At 46.6% G+C, this 12,998-nt stretch overlaps 6 protein-coding genes across 6 annotated transcripts; 1 reads left to right on the plus strand and 5 right to left on the minus strand.

The window, feature by feature from the left end:
- Positions 1-303: 303 nt before the first annotated feature.
- Positions 304-4,830, minus strand: PDR12 (ATP-binding cassette multidrug transporter PDR12; the record flags this gene model as incomplete). The annotated part of the gene is made up of 1 exon (XM_037285527.1): positions 304-4,830. The coding sequence occupies one exon, from the start codon at positions 4,828-4,830 to the stop codon at positions 304-306; it is 4,527 nt and encodes a 1,508-aa protein (XP_037141423.1).
- A 741-nt stretch (positions 4,831-5,571) lies between these two features.
- On the minus strand, positions 5,572-5,769 carry YSY6 (Ysy6p; the record flags this gene model as incomplete). Its single annotated transcript, XM_037285528.1, has 1 exon — positions 5,572-5,769. The coding sequence occupies one exon, from the start codon at positions 5,767-5,769 to the stop codon at positions 5,572-5,574; it is 198 nt and encodes a 65-aa protein (XP_037141424.1).
- A 687-nt stretch (positions 5,770-6,456) lies between these two features.
- Positions 6,457-7,884, plus strand: TOS1 (Tos1p; the record flags this gene model as incomplete). The annotated part of the gene is made up of 1 exon (XM_037285529.1): positions 6,457-7,884. The coding sequence occupies one exon, from the start codon at positions 6,457-6,459 to the stop codon at positions 7,882-7,884; it is 1,428 nt and encodes a 475-aa protein (XP_037141425.1).
- A 187-nt stretch (positions 7,885-8,071) lies between these two features.
- On the minus strand, positions 8,072-9,178 carry CSH1 (mannosylinositol phosphorylceramide synthase catalytic subunit CSH1; the record flags this gene model as incomplete). Its single annotated transcript, XM_037285530.1, has 1 exon — positions 8,072-9,178. The coding sequence occupies one exon, from the start codon at positions 9,176-9,178 to the stop codon at positions 8,072-8,074; it is 1,107 nt and encodes a 368-aa protein (XP_037141426.1).
- Positions 9,179-9,708: 530 nt separating this feature from the next.
- On the minus strand, positions 9,709-10,605 carry CDC28 (cyclin-dependent serine/threonine-protein kinase CDC28; the record flags this gene model as incomplete). The annotated part of the gene is made up of 1 exon (XM_037285531.1): positions 9,709-10,605. The coding sequence occupies one exon, from the start codon at positions 10,603-10,605 to the stop codon at positions 9,709-9,711; it is 897 nt and encodes a 298-aa protein (XP_037141427.1).
- Positions 10,606-10,806: 201 nt separating this feature from the next.
- On the minus strand, positions 10,807-11,841 carry IFA38 (ketoreductase; the record flags this gene model as incomplete). Its single annotated transcript, XM_037285532.1, has 1 exon — positions 10,807-11,841. The coding sequence occupies one exon, from the start codon at positions 11,839-11,841 to the stop codon at positions 10,807-10,809; it is 1,035 nt and encodes a 344-aa protein (XP_037141428.1).
- Positions 11,842-12,998: the final 1,157 nt, after the last annotated feature.

The following is a 12,998-nucleotide window of genomic DNA, read 5'->3' on the forward strand; positions in this document are numbered from 1 at the left end:
AAAAACCAATAGTGCTCATGTTTCTTCAACTTGCTGCTTCAAGGACCTAAATATCTCCTGAGATCACCAGTCGGCTCCTCTGAACTTCGGTCTCACACGCGATTGTTGATGTTTTCTGGCGCAACGTAAACAGAAGACGCGACTATTTAAAAGTCCAGAAATAATGAGATATAATAAACTGTCTATACTGAGAATATACATATACATAGTTGGGTATTATTTTGTTTGAGTATTATGGAAATAATGTCTGAGGCCTCCATTGGGAACAACACCTGTCTGAGACAAGGTTGTCCCTGGCAAGATTCAGTTTTTCTTGATTTTATCAGCGTCACCTGGCTTTTGCTGGAAGATGGTCGTATCCTTCTCATGTCTTTCCTTTCTAGGACCATTGAACCACTTCTTGAAATCCAGCACAGATTTGAGTGACCAGACCTTGACTCTCATAATGTAGTAGCAAGCACACATGGCGAATAGGTTGAAAGCGATGTAAACCCACATGAAACCGAAATTTCTCCATCTTTGATCCCATTTGACGTTGTACTGGGCAACCACTTGATCTTGCATGGAGTAAGGACAGTATTGGCAATTCTCTGTGGCGTCGTGGTTGACCAGATAACCTGGATTGTTGCTCAAGTACGTACCCAAATACTCGCCACAGGTTTGGCCCGCCGGTGGATCCATGACAGTGAATTCATGTTCTGAGCAGATAACCGGTTTGTTGTGCACCAAGGGCCCGACCAAAGCTTGGACGACGTAAGTAAAGGGCGAGACGTTGTACATGAATCTTCTCCAGAAACCAGGCATTTTCTGTCTTGGCTGTAATATACCACAGAACAGAAGCATGGCAGCGAACAGATTGGAGTTGATCATCGAAGCAGAAGGGACATCTGGAGACAAGTACAAGATCCACAGACCATAAGAACAGAAGTAAGCGGGAAAAATCAACACGTAGAAGAAAAAGAAGAAACCTGCGTGCGATGCTCTGCCGCTGTACTGGGCAGGCCAATAGTAGCAAATGTAACACATAAATTGACACGCGGTGGACCACATTGTTTCGACCAGGAAATGACTCAATAGCAGGGCACTCCAGTGGAAAGTGTTGGAGGATGCTTCTCTCACTTCATACAGCTCTCTGCTTGCATAGGCGAAGACCTGCAATTGGTTGATCATGGCCACCGAAACCAGTAAAATCATAAAAATGGAGGAAAAAGCTTGTTGAGCGCCGCCAATGGAATGATTGACACCGACGTAGGAAAGACCCACAAAAAGCGCACAAGAAACACACTCCAAAAATTTACCTCTGATATAGACCGGTGACCTCCAAAACTGCAGTGCGGTTCTCCTGACTAGGGCCTTCATTTGAGTCGCATAAGAGGCAGCAAATTTGCCAGCCAATTCGGGATCGTCAGCGGTGGGTCTGCTTGGAAGAACGCGATGAAGCTCCTCGACTTCTTCCCTCGCAGCAGCACATTCAGGAGAATTTTTCCATAGCTCGTGCCAATCAGCATCTGCACTAGCCGTGGCACCGGCACCAATACAATTCAGCATATACTCAGCAGGGTTTTCAGACTTATCACACTTGACACCAGATTGACGCTCGAAGTAACTCAACAAAGTGCTTGAGTTTTCGCCGATATCACCAAAGTAGACCATTTTACCACCTTTTTTCAATAGCAACAACCTATCGAACTGTTCAAACAGCGTAGCAGAAGGTTGATGAATGGTACAAAGAATAGATTGTCCTGAATCAGCCAAAGCTCTCATGAACTGAACGATGGACCATGCAGATTGAGAGTCCAGGCCAGACGTAGGTTCATCCAAAAAGAGCAGCAAAGAAGGTTTTGCGACCAGTTCAACACCAATAGATAGCTTTTTCCTCTGTTCGACATTAAGACCTCTACCAGTCTTACCGACCAAAGCTTCCGCGTAATTTTGCATACCTAATAAAGTGATGATCTTTTCGACATACTCATATTTTTCCTCCAATGGTGTAGACGCAGGTTGTCTCAATTCGGCGGCAAATCTCAGAGATTCTCTAACTGAAAGTTCGGCCATATGGTTGTCAGCCTGAGCGACGTAACCACAAGATCTGTTGAAAGAAGCAGGTAGGGGCTTTGCGTTGACAAGCATATCACCGGTTATGACACCCATATTGATTCTTTGGGCCAAGACATTAAGCAGAGTCGTTTTACCAGCACCGGATTCACCCATTAGCGCTGTCATTTTACCTGGCTTCACATAACCGAAGACATCACTTAGTAGCTGTCTCGTGGAGCCATCATAGGGAATGACGTAGTTCAAATGATTCCAAGTAAACACATCCTTTTCAGCAATAACTTTTGTCAAGTCGACGCCTGGCCCATTCAGAGCTTCCATCATTTCTTCTCTCGTTGCAGTTCTAGCCTCAGCAGATTCAGTACCAAAACTAGGCATATGCCCCCTCTTGTACAGTAGTAAATCACCGCCGCCCTCCAAGGGCTTCAAGAATTCCGACAGAACGACGTTGAACACAATATAACCGAAAGTCCAAACAACATTGATACCCCAATTTCTCCATGCGTGTTTGTATGCAAAGTGATACTGGCTTTTGATATAGGTATCTCCACTCACGTATAGGTGACCTTTAATAGCGCCCGCGGCGTGACAAATCTGATTGGCGATTGACACGTTCTCATAACCGGGGCCACTGGGTATCAATTGACTGCATAACATTTCTCTTCCGTGAAATTCGGTTGACATCAAACTTTCGAATCCATAAGTCAGAGGATTCAAGTAATGGAACCATCTGATCCAGTGGTGCATTTGGCCGATAGGCAAAACGAAACCCGCATAGGTACAAAGCATCAGAATCCAAAGACCACCAATAGCATGAGCAGTTTCACCATCTTTTGTGAGCGTAGCAACGAACTTGAACACGAAGGAAGTACATTGTTGCACGGTAAACAGGTAAAGCAAATATTGGAAGAAAGCAGCAGCGGTGAATTTTAGATATGGAATCCAGTAAGAAACAAGTGACAAAATGATAATAGCCACCAGTTTAGTTGGGATATCAGTGATAATTTCTTGCAATGACTCAGCTGAAATGTGATACATTGAGTATGATTTCTGTTTCACAATTATTGGTCTGGTCGCGAAGGAATTAGCTATTTCTGCCAAAGAGGTAACAGCGGCGAAAAGTAAGACATAAAAAAGCAAACCACCACGAGAGTATGCACCTGCAGTAGTTGACTGACTCTTGGGATCAATTCTATGAAACATGGAACCGACAACTAAACCTTTGATTAAGAAAGACGACAGATAAACTTTCGTATATGTAGAATCACCCTTAACTCTTTGAAAACCACGTATCATACAATACCAGACTTGTGTCCAGTAGTTGACAACATATTGAGAGCTGGCACGTTGACCTGCTTGTAATCTCTGCTTTTTAGCTATCTCTAATCTGTCTCTGGTTTCCTCTGGTGGATGTCTTGCTTGATAATCATCGTAACTTCTTAAAACTTCCTGGTATTCTTCCGAATTTAACCAGTACTCCTCAAACTCAGCACCAGATTTTGGGACTTTGTCCTCATAACCGGGGGCGATTTCTAAGGTTCTGTTTTCAAAATCGACAGTGACGCTGGTCAGGAATTCCGCAGACGTCATTCTATTTGGTTTCACCCATCCCATTCTTTGGAAATAACCCACAGCCTTATCAGCTGGGCCGAAGTAAATCTGTCTGCCATTGTAAAGCACGGTAGTCTTATCAAAAAGCTGATAAATATTCTCACCGGCCTGATAAATTGCTACAACCGCCGAGTTGTTAACCATATTTGTCGCAGTTCTAATAGCTTGCGCAAATTCGAGCGCAGTGGAAGCATCCAAACCTCTGGTAGCATTATCCCAAGAATAAATCGAAGCATTCATAGCCTGCGCTTCGACCAAAGAGACACGCTTTCTTTCACCACCAGAAACACCTCTCACAAAATCGTTTCCGACTTTGGTAGCATACGTGTGCCTTAAGCCGAACACAGTGCACCACATGTCTCTAATGTTGTTGACATACTCCTTTCTAGTCATTTGATCCACTCTAACACGAGGAGTCTTACATTTCAAAGCGAAATCAATGGTTTCCTTCACCGTGATCTTTGGGAAATGGAAATCCAGCTCAGGACAGTAGATAACGTAACCCTTATAGTTGGACATCATTTCATGTTGGTCCAACCCATCGTAAGAAAATTCACCTTGAACTTCGACCAATTCACCCGTCTCGCCTGACACACACTTTAGAAGAGTAGAACAACCAGCGCCAGGTCGTCCGACGACAAACAACATTTCACCAGACTCGACCACACCGGTACAATTTTGAATGATATTTCTCAATGGGAGATCTGTCTTTCTACCAAAAAGACGACCAAGATGCTTAGGTGCTGAGACAATACCACGAAGCATTTCTTCGACACTCGGTCCAAAAGCAGCGGACGCATCGATACCGACAGCGGTTAAATTCCTGAAGGCAACGCCGGAATCACCTGGCTCGATACCTTGCTCCAACTGACGCGACCTCAAATAATTCAGCAATGCACGAAGATCGAAATCCAGTGTATCGACTTCGAACTTTTCCATCTGCTTTTTCGTCTTGGTAGACAAAACTCTTGCCATCGAAGCCAATCTTTCAACACCTTCCTCATTGGACAACATTTGGCTCAAGTGACGAGACAATTGTGATGTGACACCCAACTGCTCGGCATCATCTGCGCCTCTTGCAAAGCTCTGAACAGACTCAGCATACGAGTGGTTCTCGTCGTTGGACGAGAAATCCTTATCCTCATGTGCTTCCTTTGAAGACATAGTGATTGTTCCTCGCTACAACTCCGACACCAAAACAGCTAGCTCTCAACGCATCAGTAGCGTTATCAATCATCTTCTTCCTGCTCTTATATACATATGGATAACCATCTCTTTGACTGCTCACCAGAGCGGGAATATTAACACCGGTTAGACTCTCGATGACACCAAAAGCGTCGATGGAATCAAAAATATCGACCTTGCCGCTCTATCTTTTGTTAATGCAGACCCGATCGGTTGTTACAGAACATCGGTTTTCGATCTCGCATTTCCTAAGAGCCGACCTGAAAAAAACAACGCAGCACAAATCATTCTTGGGCCTGGTCCGTGCAACGGCGGCTAACCACAGCGCGATACCGGATTCAGTCTTGAGCTATTATAATATGATGTTTTGTCTTATTTTGGTGGCTGTGGAACGAACCAAGGTCAGATAACATCTCTCTCTCTATCTTATCCGTGGATTATCTCCCATGGGCCGCGAAAGCTCTGCAATCGGAAAACAACAGGCTTTTCATCTGTAAATACTGGATTGGGAGGCGAACCGATTTGGTGTCAACATAGACATATTCTTTAGCCTTGCAAAGCTCTCCCATCACATGATACTCGAAATGCAGCCCATGAGCTTACTAAGTCCCTGTAACGGATTAAGTCACGTATATTTGCTTTATTTAGACCGGGTCCTTCGGCATATCCCAGGTGTCCCTCTAGGTGAGTGAGTAAAGTTAAATGTATTACGTCTCGAATTTAAAGCAGATAACTTACCAATTCGATGATCCCGCCGCCAATAATCAAAAACGCCAGCAACAACAGCCATGGTTTAGAGATCGTAAACCCGGTTTGCGAATCGCCCTTTGCCTTCTTCTTACCAAACTTCCTGTGCTTTTCATTCTTCTTGGCGAACTTCTGATTGGCCAACCTCTGCTTAGGAGTCTGAACAGCCATCTCTACCAACAGGAAACCTCTGCTGATCTACACTCACAGTAACCTACGTCGTCTTGTGGTGACAATAGTGGCAAATACAGGCGCCCATCGTATCGATAAACAACCGCCGCCTTCACTTTTCGTGAATCGTGACCTGTAAATTTCATTACCCGGCTACCGGTTTTTCACTGTTGTCATCCTACACGGAGAAGGATCGAGCCAGAACTCAGAACTCGGAAAATCATCAGAAACATGGCTGACACACACGCGAAATGAAACGACGACGCGGACGCGAATGGCTCTGTGCGGAGCTCTCTGTGTGATTTTCCTATTTGGGACATTTGAAGACTCAAGGCACACTGTTCGAGCGACAGCGACGCTGGTAAGTTCAGCATTCTTCTCTATACCGGATTGTTGACGCTACACGTCTTGTATTATGTTTGGGAAGGTTAGCATAAAACTCAGCAACGTCTGACGTTTCGTGGGAATTCGGGAATGGTAGGAATAACGTTCTTGGACAGTGGTTCTTTTCGTTACTTCCCACCTTTCAGCTTCCGTTGTAGAAAAAAAAAGTCTTATAACAAGTTATAACCAATTCAACTTCTTTCACTCCAGTACCGTCGTTATATATCCAACTGTTAGTCATTCCTTCTATCGTTGATCAACTTTCACTCCTTCGATTCTAAAACTGGGTAGAGAGATAAAGTAATGAAATTTATCAAAAGTCTGTGTGCTGCGTCCCTAACAGCGCTGTCGGTTGCGCAGGCCGGATGTGTCATGAGCGGTGGTAACTACTACTGTTCAGAGACCGATGCTGTGGTTTTTTCGAATGTCGGTTACTCCGGTTCGTATAAGGATGTGACTTCCATGGACGAAAGCAGCGGGGTCTGTCTTCAGGATACCGTTTCATTCTCAGGGTCCTTAGCCCCTCTGGATGAGGAGTTGTCGGTTCACTTCAGAGGTCCTTTGAGACTGCTGCAATTTGGTGTCTACTATCCATCCGGTGGCAGCTCCTTGGGCAAGAGAGATAACCAGGTGCAGGAGGAGCCTTGTGAGGAGACTGTGCAAAGCCATAAACATAAGAGAGAAGTCGCTGTCGAATACGTGCAAGTGACTTCCACCGTCTATGTTAACAACAAAGGTCAGCCTGTGACATCGTCTGTGGCGCAACAGGAGGCCCCAGGTAATCCCGCTACGGACGTGGTATCTTCTTACACCTTTGTCAACACGATTGTTACCCCATCCACAAGTGCCACTCCATCCACTGGTACATCTGCAACCACCGTCCTAACCGGCGGACGCGCCGGTAGCAGCTCACCAGAGCCCGCGTCCTCCTCCTCCATTGTTTCCCTATCTTCATCTACCAAATCTTCCGCTTCGGCATCGAGCACCAGCGGTTCCAGCACTTCCGGCGCTTGGGTCAGAAGTTCCTATTTCCAACCCGGCTCCGCGTCAAACTGTGTGTTCATGAACCACCAAGGCGGTTCCGCAGGCTCCGGGGTCTGGTCCGCAGCGTTCGGTAACTCCATCTGTTACGCTTCCTCTGACGGTGTCAGCGGTGCCAGTTCCGCACAGGCGCTAGGAGACGTTACCATCAAATCCGGTCAAGAATATATGATCTTCTCTGGCTCCCAATGCAGTGGTAACGACTGTGGCTACTACAGAAAGAATATTCCTGCATACCACGGGTTTGGCGGTGAGAACAAGATCTTTGTCTTTGAGTTTTCCATGCCTTACGACACCGCCGGCAGTGGGTACAACCAGGACATGCCTGCAATCTGGTTCTTGAACGCCAAGATCCCACGTACCTTGCAATACGGCAAATCTGAATGTTCCTGCTGGAAGACCGGCTGTGGCGAATTCGATCTGTTCGAAATCTTGTCTCCAGGCTCAGACAAACTGATCACACACGTTCACGATGGTCAGGGTAGTGATGGTACCTCAACTGGCGGCGGCGGTACGCAGGACTACTTCCAAAGGCCTACCAGCGGCACCATGAAGGCCGCTGTGATCTTCAACGGTTCCGATAAGACCATTCACATCGTCAAGGTCGACGATGACTTCGACGCTCAGCTGTCCAGCGACGTGGTTAACTCTTGGTTACAAAAGTCAGGCTCCACCGCTGCCTTGGCTTAAACAGAATTCTCAAGCGGTTGTATTCTCTTCATAGTTTTAAGTATCATTGTTTTCAGACGGGTTTTTCATAATATTATAACTGGTTGTCGTTACATGCTACTGAACCTGCAAAGGGTACACCTATACTATAAGTTCTCTGTGAATATGGCTATGATGTTTGTTTAATGCGAAAAGTCTTACGAGTAACTCAGGTACTCATATCGGTGAAAGTTGGATGATTCTTCTCCAGATCCGAAAGGACAAAGCTGTGTGGCAAGTTGGAATCCTTTCTCAACCTTCTAAGCCTTACATCGTCGTTACTGCTACGGGCGTTGACGATCACGCTCGCATTGTCGGATCGTGATTGCAGACCCACGGCCGCGAGTATTCTCCGGTAAAACCGTGAGACGAAGCCCTTGTTGTTGCCGCTCTTCGAACATAGCCAGCAGTAGAAGCAATACTCGCAGTAAAGCACGAAGAACGCAAACACAAACCCGGCTACAACACATGCCAAGATGTGATTTGCCAGCGATTTGACAAACTTGGCATCGTCCAAATGCCACGACGAGCCCCTCGAGATCGAGAAAAACGAGTAAGTGTGCATCTTGTAGTCCCCAGGTTGCAAGATCCTCACGACACCATTCTCCGGAACCCCCCATCTCTTGTACTGCTTCCAGACCATACTGACGAACAGCGGTCCCGTCGAAGCCATGATCGTAATGTACGGTACCAGCCAGTTTCTGTCATACCTGTGGAGGGAGTCTCTGAGCTTCAAGAAGAACGGATGCTGTGGCACTGAGCCCAGCACATCGTTCGAAATACCGGTAGGCGACGTCTTTCTGGCAAATGCCGGCACCGTCAACAGCGGATCCAGTCTTCTTTCACATCCGTCGTCTAAATCGATGTAGACACCGCCAAAATGCGAAAGAATAAAATATCTGATAGCGTCCGCCCTCTGGATCGGATACTTGTAGTTCTGGAAAGTCTCCAGATAATCCGGATACTCCTCTCGAATAAACTGCAACGCCATCTCATCGGTCCAAAGTATGTACTTGTAATCGGGATGCAGGTCGATACATTTTTGTTGGCCTTCCTTCCAGACCTCCGGTATATCGGTCGTCTTGTATGTCTGGTGGATAATCTTGGGGATAAGCTGCGGTTTCTCACTCCCAGCGACAGGATTCAAATCGCTCTCCAACAGAGCATCTTGGAAAGTATCGTCTATGGCTAAAGTCAATAAATCAAACGTCACATATAATATCACTGAGACAATCGCCAGATTCCCCAGAATCATATATTTCAACTCTTTCCTCATGCTGGAAATTTTTATTTCACTTCTGATGTGCTCTCCCTGCTCAGTGCCTTTGATTCGGACGATCCTATATATTGCGTTTTAAAATAGTACTAAATGAAGAACGTAACTTATGTTTCTCGAGACACGACAGTGATTGCCAAGCAGTGGTAGATGGTTATCTTAGCCTGTCCTCCGCCAAGACTTCTGCTACGCCCACGAGTAATTTCCACTCTATGCGACGCACTACGCCTCCGTGGGGAGATGCTGGGCGCGATATGCCAGAACGACGACGCGAAAAGGGGCCTTTCTGCCGCGCCAAGCCGAGGGACAAACGGCCGGTTTTTCCCGCCGCGCGCTGCTAAGCCACCCGGCCCAAGAGGCCCCAAAATGATTTCTTCGTGAGCAGGATGACTCCAAAAGGGAAACCTTTTTTCGCGTCGACCGCGTTCGCGTTGTTGTTAAAAATGATGTGAGATAAAATAGCCGCTGAGGTCACGTTTGCGCGTGGTATCGATACATTATACATGTATAATATTGACGTAGGAGCGAATCTAGGTTAGCATTTCTTCGAAGTATGGATGCATCGCTGCTCTCTTGGCGCTTATCCTGTTGATAGGGTCGTAGGCTAGTAGGTTGTTTAGTAGATCGATGCCTTGCGCGTTTAGCGAGGGGACTACTTTGGCCAGCTCCTTGCGGTGCCACTTGGGGAAACTGGGCTTGAAGTCCGGTAGGTAGACAATGTCGGGCCAAATGGCCTCGGTGGGGGTCCCCAGGGTCCTGAAGATCTTGAAGATCTGGTCGATCTCGCTGTCGCCGCTGAAGATGGGCTTCCGGTTGCACATCTCGGCAAAGATGCAGCCGATGGACCAGATGTCGACCCCGGTGCTGTATTGCTTGCCGCCGAGCAGCACCTCGGGGGCCCTGTACCACAGAGTGACGATCTCGTGCGTGTAGGCTCTCAGAGGCACGCCGAAGGCTCTAGCGAGCCCGAAGTCGCCCAGCTTCAGGTTTCCATCTCGGTTGATCAAGAGGTTCTGCGGTTTCAGATCTCGATGTAGGATACGATGCGAGTGGCAGTACGCAATGCCCTTGCACAGCTGCATCATGAATTTCTGTATGACTTTGTCGCCCAGCGGCTGGTCCTTGGGGATGCCCTCCATGTATCTCTTCAGATCTAGCTCCAGAAACTCGAACACCAGATATAGCTTGTGAGCATCGGAATGCACGATATCATACAGACGCACGATGTTCTCATCCTTGAGCTCTTTGAGCAGGGAAATCTCGCGAATCGCAGTGCTAGGTACCCCTTCGTCCTCGCTTTCCAACCGGATCTTCTTCAGGGCGACGACTCTTTGACCGTGGCGCAGGTCAAGCGCCTTGTACACAACACCATATGTGCCTTCGCCGACCTTCTCTAGTCTCTTGTAATTGACTAACTCACTGCTCATCGCTCCCAGATCTTCTCCAGGGTCGCCCAGATCTGTGCTGTCTAGGAAACTCAGATCCGTTTTCGCTTTTTTTCTCGCCTTGCTTAGCGCAGCTACCTTATAAGTAGACGGGTAGCTAGGTAATAACTATGTACGTTTGATCCGGACCAAGATATTGCAGAATATTAGCATTTCCACGGTCTGGAAACCGCTGTATTTCGATTACTGCTTCTTCTCCTCTCTCAACTTCTTTCTCAGATATCTTGCCCTGATGGATTTGTGCATCTTGAGGTTCATAGCGTTCGCTATCCTGGAGTAGACTCCTACGGTTTCCTCGATGAACCAGTGTTGCAGGGCGTGGGACCAGTAAGGAGTCACGGTGGCGTACCTTTCCTGGGCGCCACAGCGTCTTCCGACGCTGGATAGCGCGGACGAGACGAAGTTTCTTGGATTTGGTATCATGACTGAGGTCCTCCTCACTTTGGACATAGCACTGGTGACTAGATAAGATAGGATCAACTCGACATCGACATTGGCTTCCTTGAGCTCGCCGGCCAGGGCATTAGACCAGCTCTGAAGGAACGCCTTGGAGCCACTGTAAGTGGCTAGAAGCGGAGTGGGAAGAAGGCCTCCAAATGAACCCATAGTCAGGACGAGACCACGACACTTAGATGAAGCGGCTGTTTCGATGATCGTTGGGGTGATGATTTGAGTGAAGAGCAATGTTGCGGTGTTGTTGATCGTAATGATGTTCCGCAATTCCTGCTCCTCTGTTTCCAGGAACGGAACGGGACAGTTATGGGATAGCCCAACGTTGTTAATCAACACTGTGATCGGTAGCCCTTGACAAAGTTCCTTTACGGCAACGTAGTTCTCGGGGACATCGTGGGAAACATCAATAGATAAAATCTTGACATCAATGCCATATTTGCCTTGCAGCTCCTTCTGTAGAGCTTCCAACTTGGACAGAGTTCTGGAGATTAAGATTAAGTTGAACTTCCGGCGGGCCATTTGAGTTGCAAACTCCTTGCCAATACCATCACTAGCACCAGTGACAACACAGTATTTTCCCTTTCCAGCTCCGTACTTCGAGTAGTTGACTGATGGTAACACAAACAGATCTAGAATCAGTGCAGTGGCCCTCAATAGAAGCGTTGTGGCTTTCACAACACCAAATCCAAAGATACACCACAACAAAGCATTGAGAATCTTACTCTTACCTCCAACAGAATGCAATTGATCCATGAAGCAGCTCATTGTGAATTGGCTACAACGGTTGAGCTTCAGATTGTTGGATGAGCTTCGCAATGGTGTGTTTATGAGAGGTCCTTATTTAGGGCTGCGTTCGGGTAACTGGTTACGAATAATACAATAGCAGAACTAGCTGGCAGAGGTGCTATTATCCTGCTAGTTGTTGTTTAGCACATTGATTATTGGCAAGCCCACTGTTCGCACGACCCTCATTCTAGCTTGGAAGCATTGTACTGCGTCTTGGTAGGAATCTGACATGAGGTCCTTATCTTTAAGTACTATCCTTTAACATACTACATAAAGGTGTTCAAGTGAGAGTCTGGCCCATTGAGTCATTTGAATCAATTGCAGAGATAGACAAGAGCTTATTATGTGTTTCTTCCGCTATTCTTTGTTTTTTATGTTTAGGCGGAAGTAGTAGGTTTGAAATCAACTTACTAAGGTGATTGTAAGCTCAAATCATCAACGAAACTAAACAAAATTAGTAGTACATAACGAGTTGCGTGCAATTGCCACTCCGTATTGGAACAGACATGGCAAGTTCCTACTTCCACATTCTAGTTCTATCGGCAATGAAACGTCATGATTTGACACTTGTGGACACGTTTCCTGCATCATCCGCAGAGCGCCATTCATCAAGGTCATCATAGGAAGTGAAAAAAGCGATTCTTGCAGTTCGATAAAATATCTGACGTCTCTCTTTTGTCTCGGCTGATTTGCATAATTTGAAAATCTAAGATAGCCAATGCAACTGTGCCGATATATCTTATCGTTCCGCCCGACAACCAGACTAGGCTACGCCCGTAGCCGTCCCCTGCTTGATTTCCTTGGACCTGAGTTAAGCTGTCAGACATTCTAGTACCAGCGATGAAAAACTGAAGCCATAAGCTGACCACACAGCTTGGGCTGAAAGACTCATTAACTTGGCACTCCTTTCTTAAGCGTAGTATGCGCCATTTTCTGAACGCTGTTTTCTGCACCTACAACGAGTTAGGTGAAATAAAGCCATCGAGCGCAACTGAAGGGACGCTGACCCGAAGAAAACATGACTAATATCATCAGAGCACCGCCACGCACTCTTATAATGCAAGCAAAAACATGCATCAATCTGATAATCGTTACATCGGGAAAAACGCACAACGTAAAATGAAACACTTGGATGT

Source organism: Torulaspora globosa, chromosome 8, assembly GCF_014133895.1.
Source record: "Torulaspora globosa chromosome 8, complete sequence".
NCBI lineage: Eukaryota > Fungi > Ascomycota > Saccharomycetes > Saccharomycetales > Saccharomycetaceae > Torulaspora > Torulaspora globosa.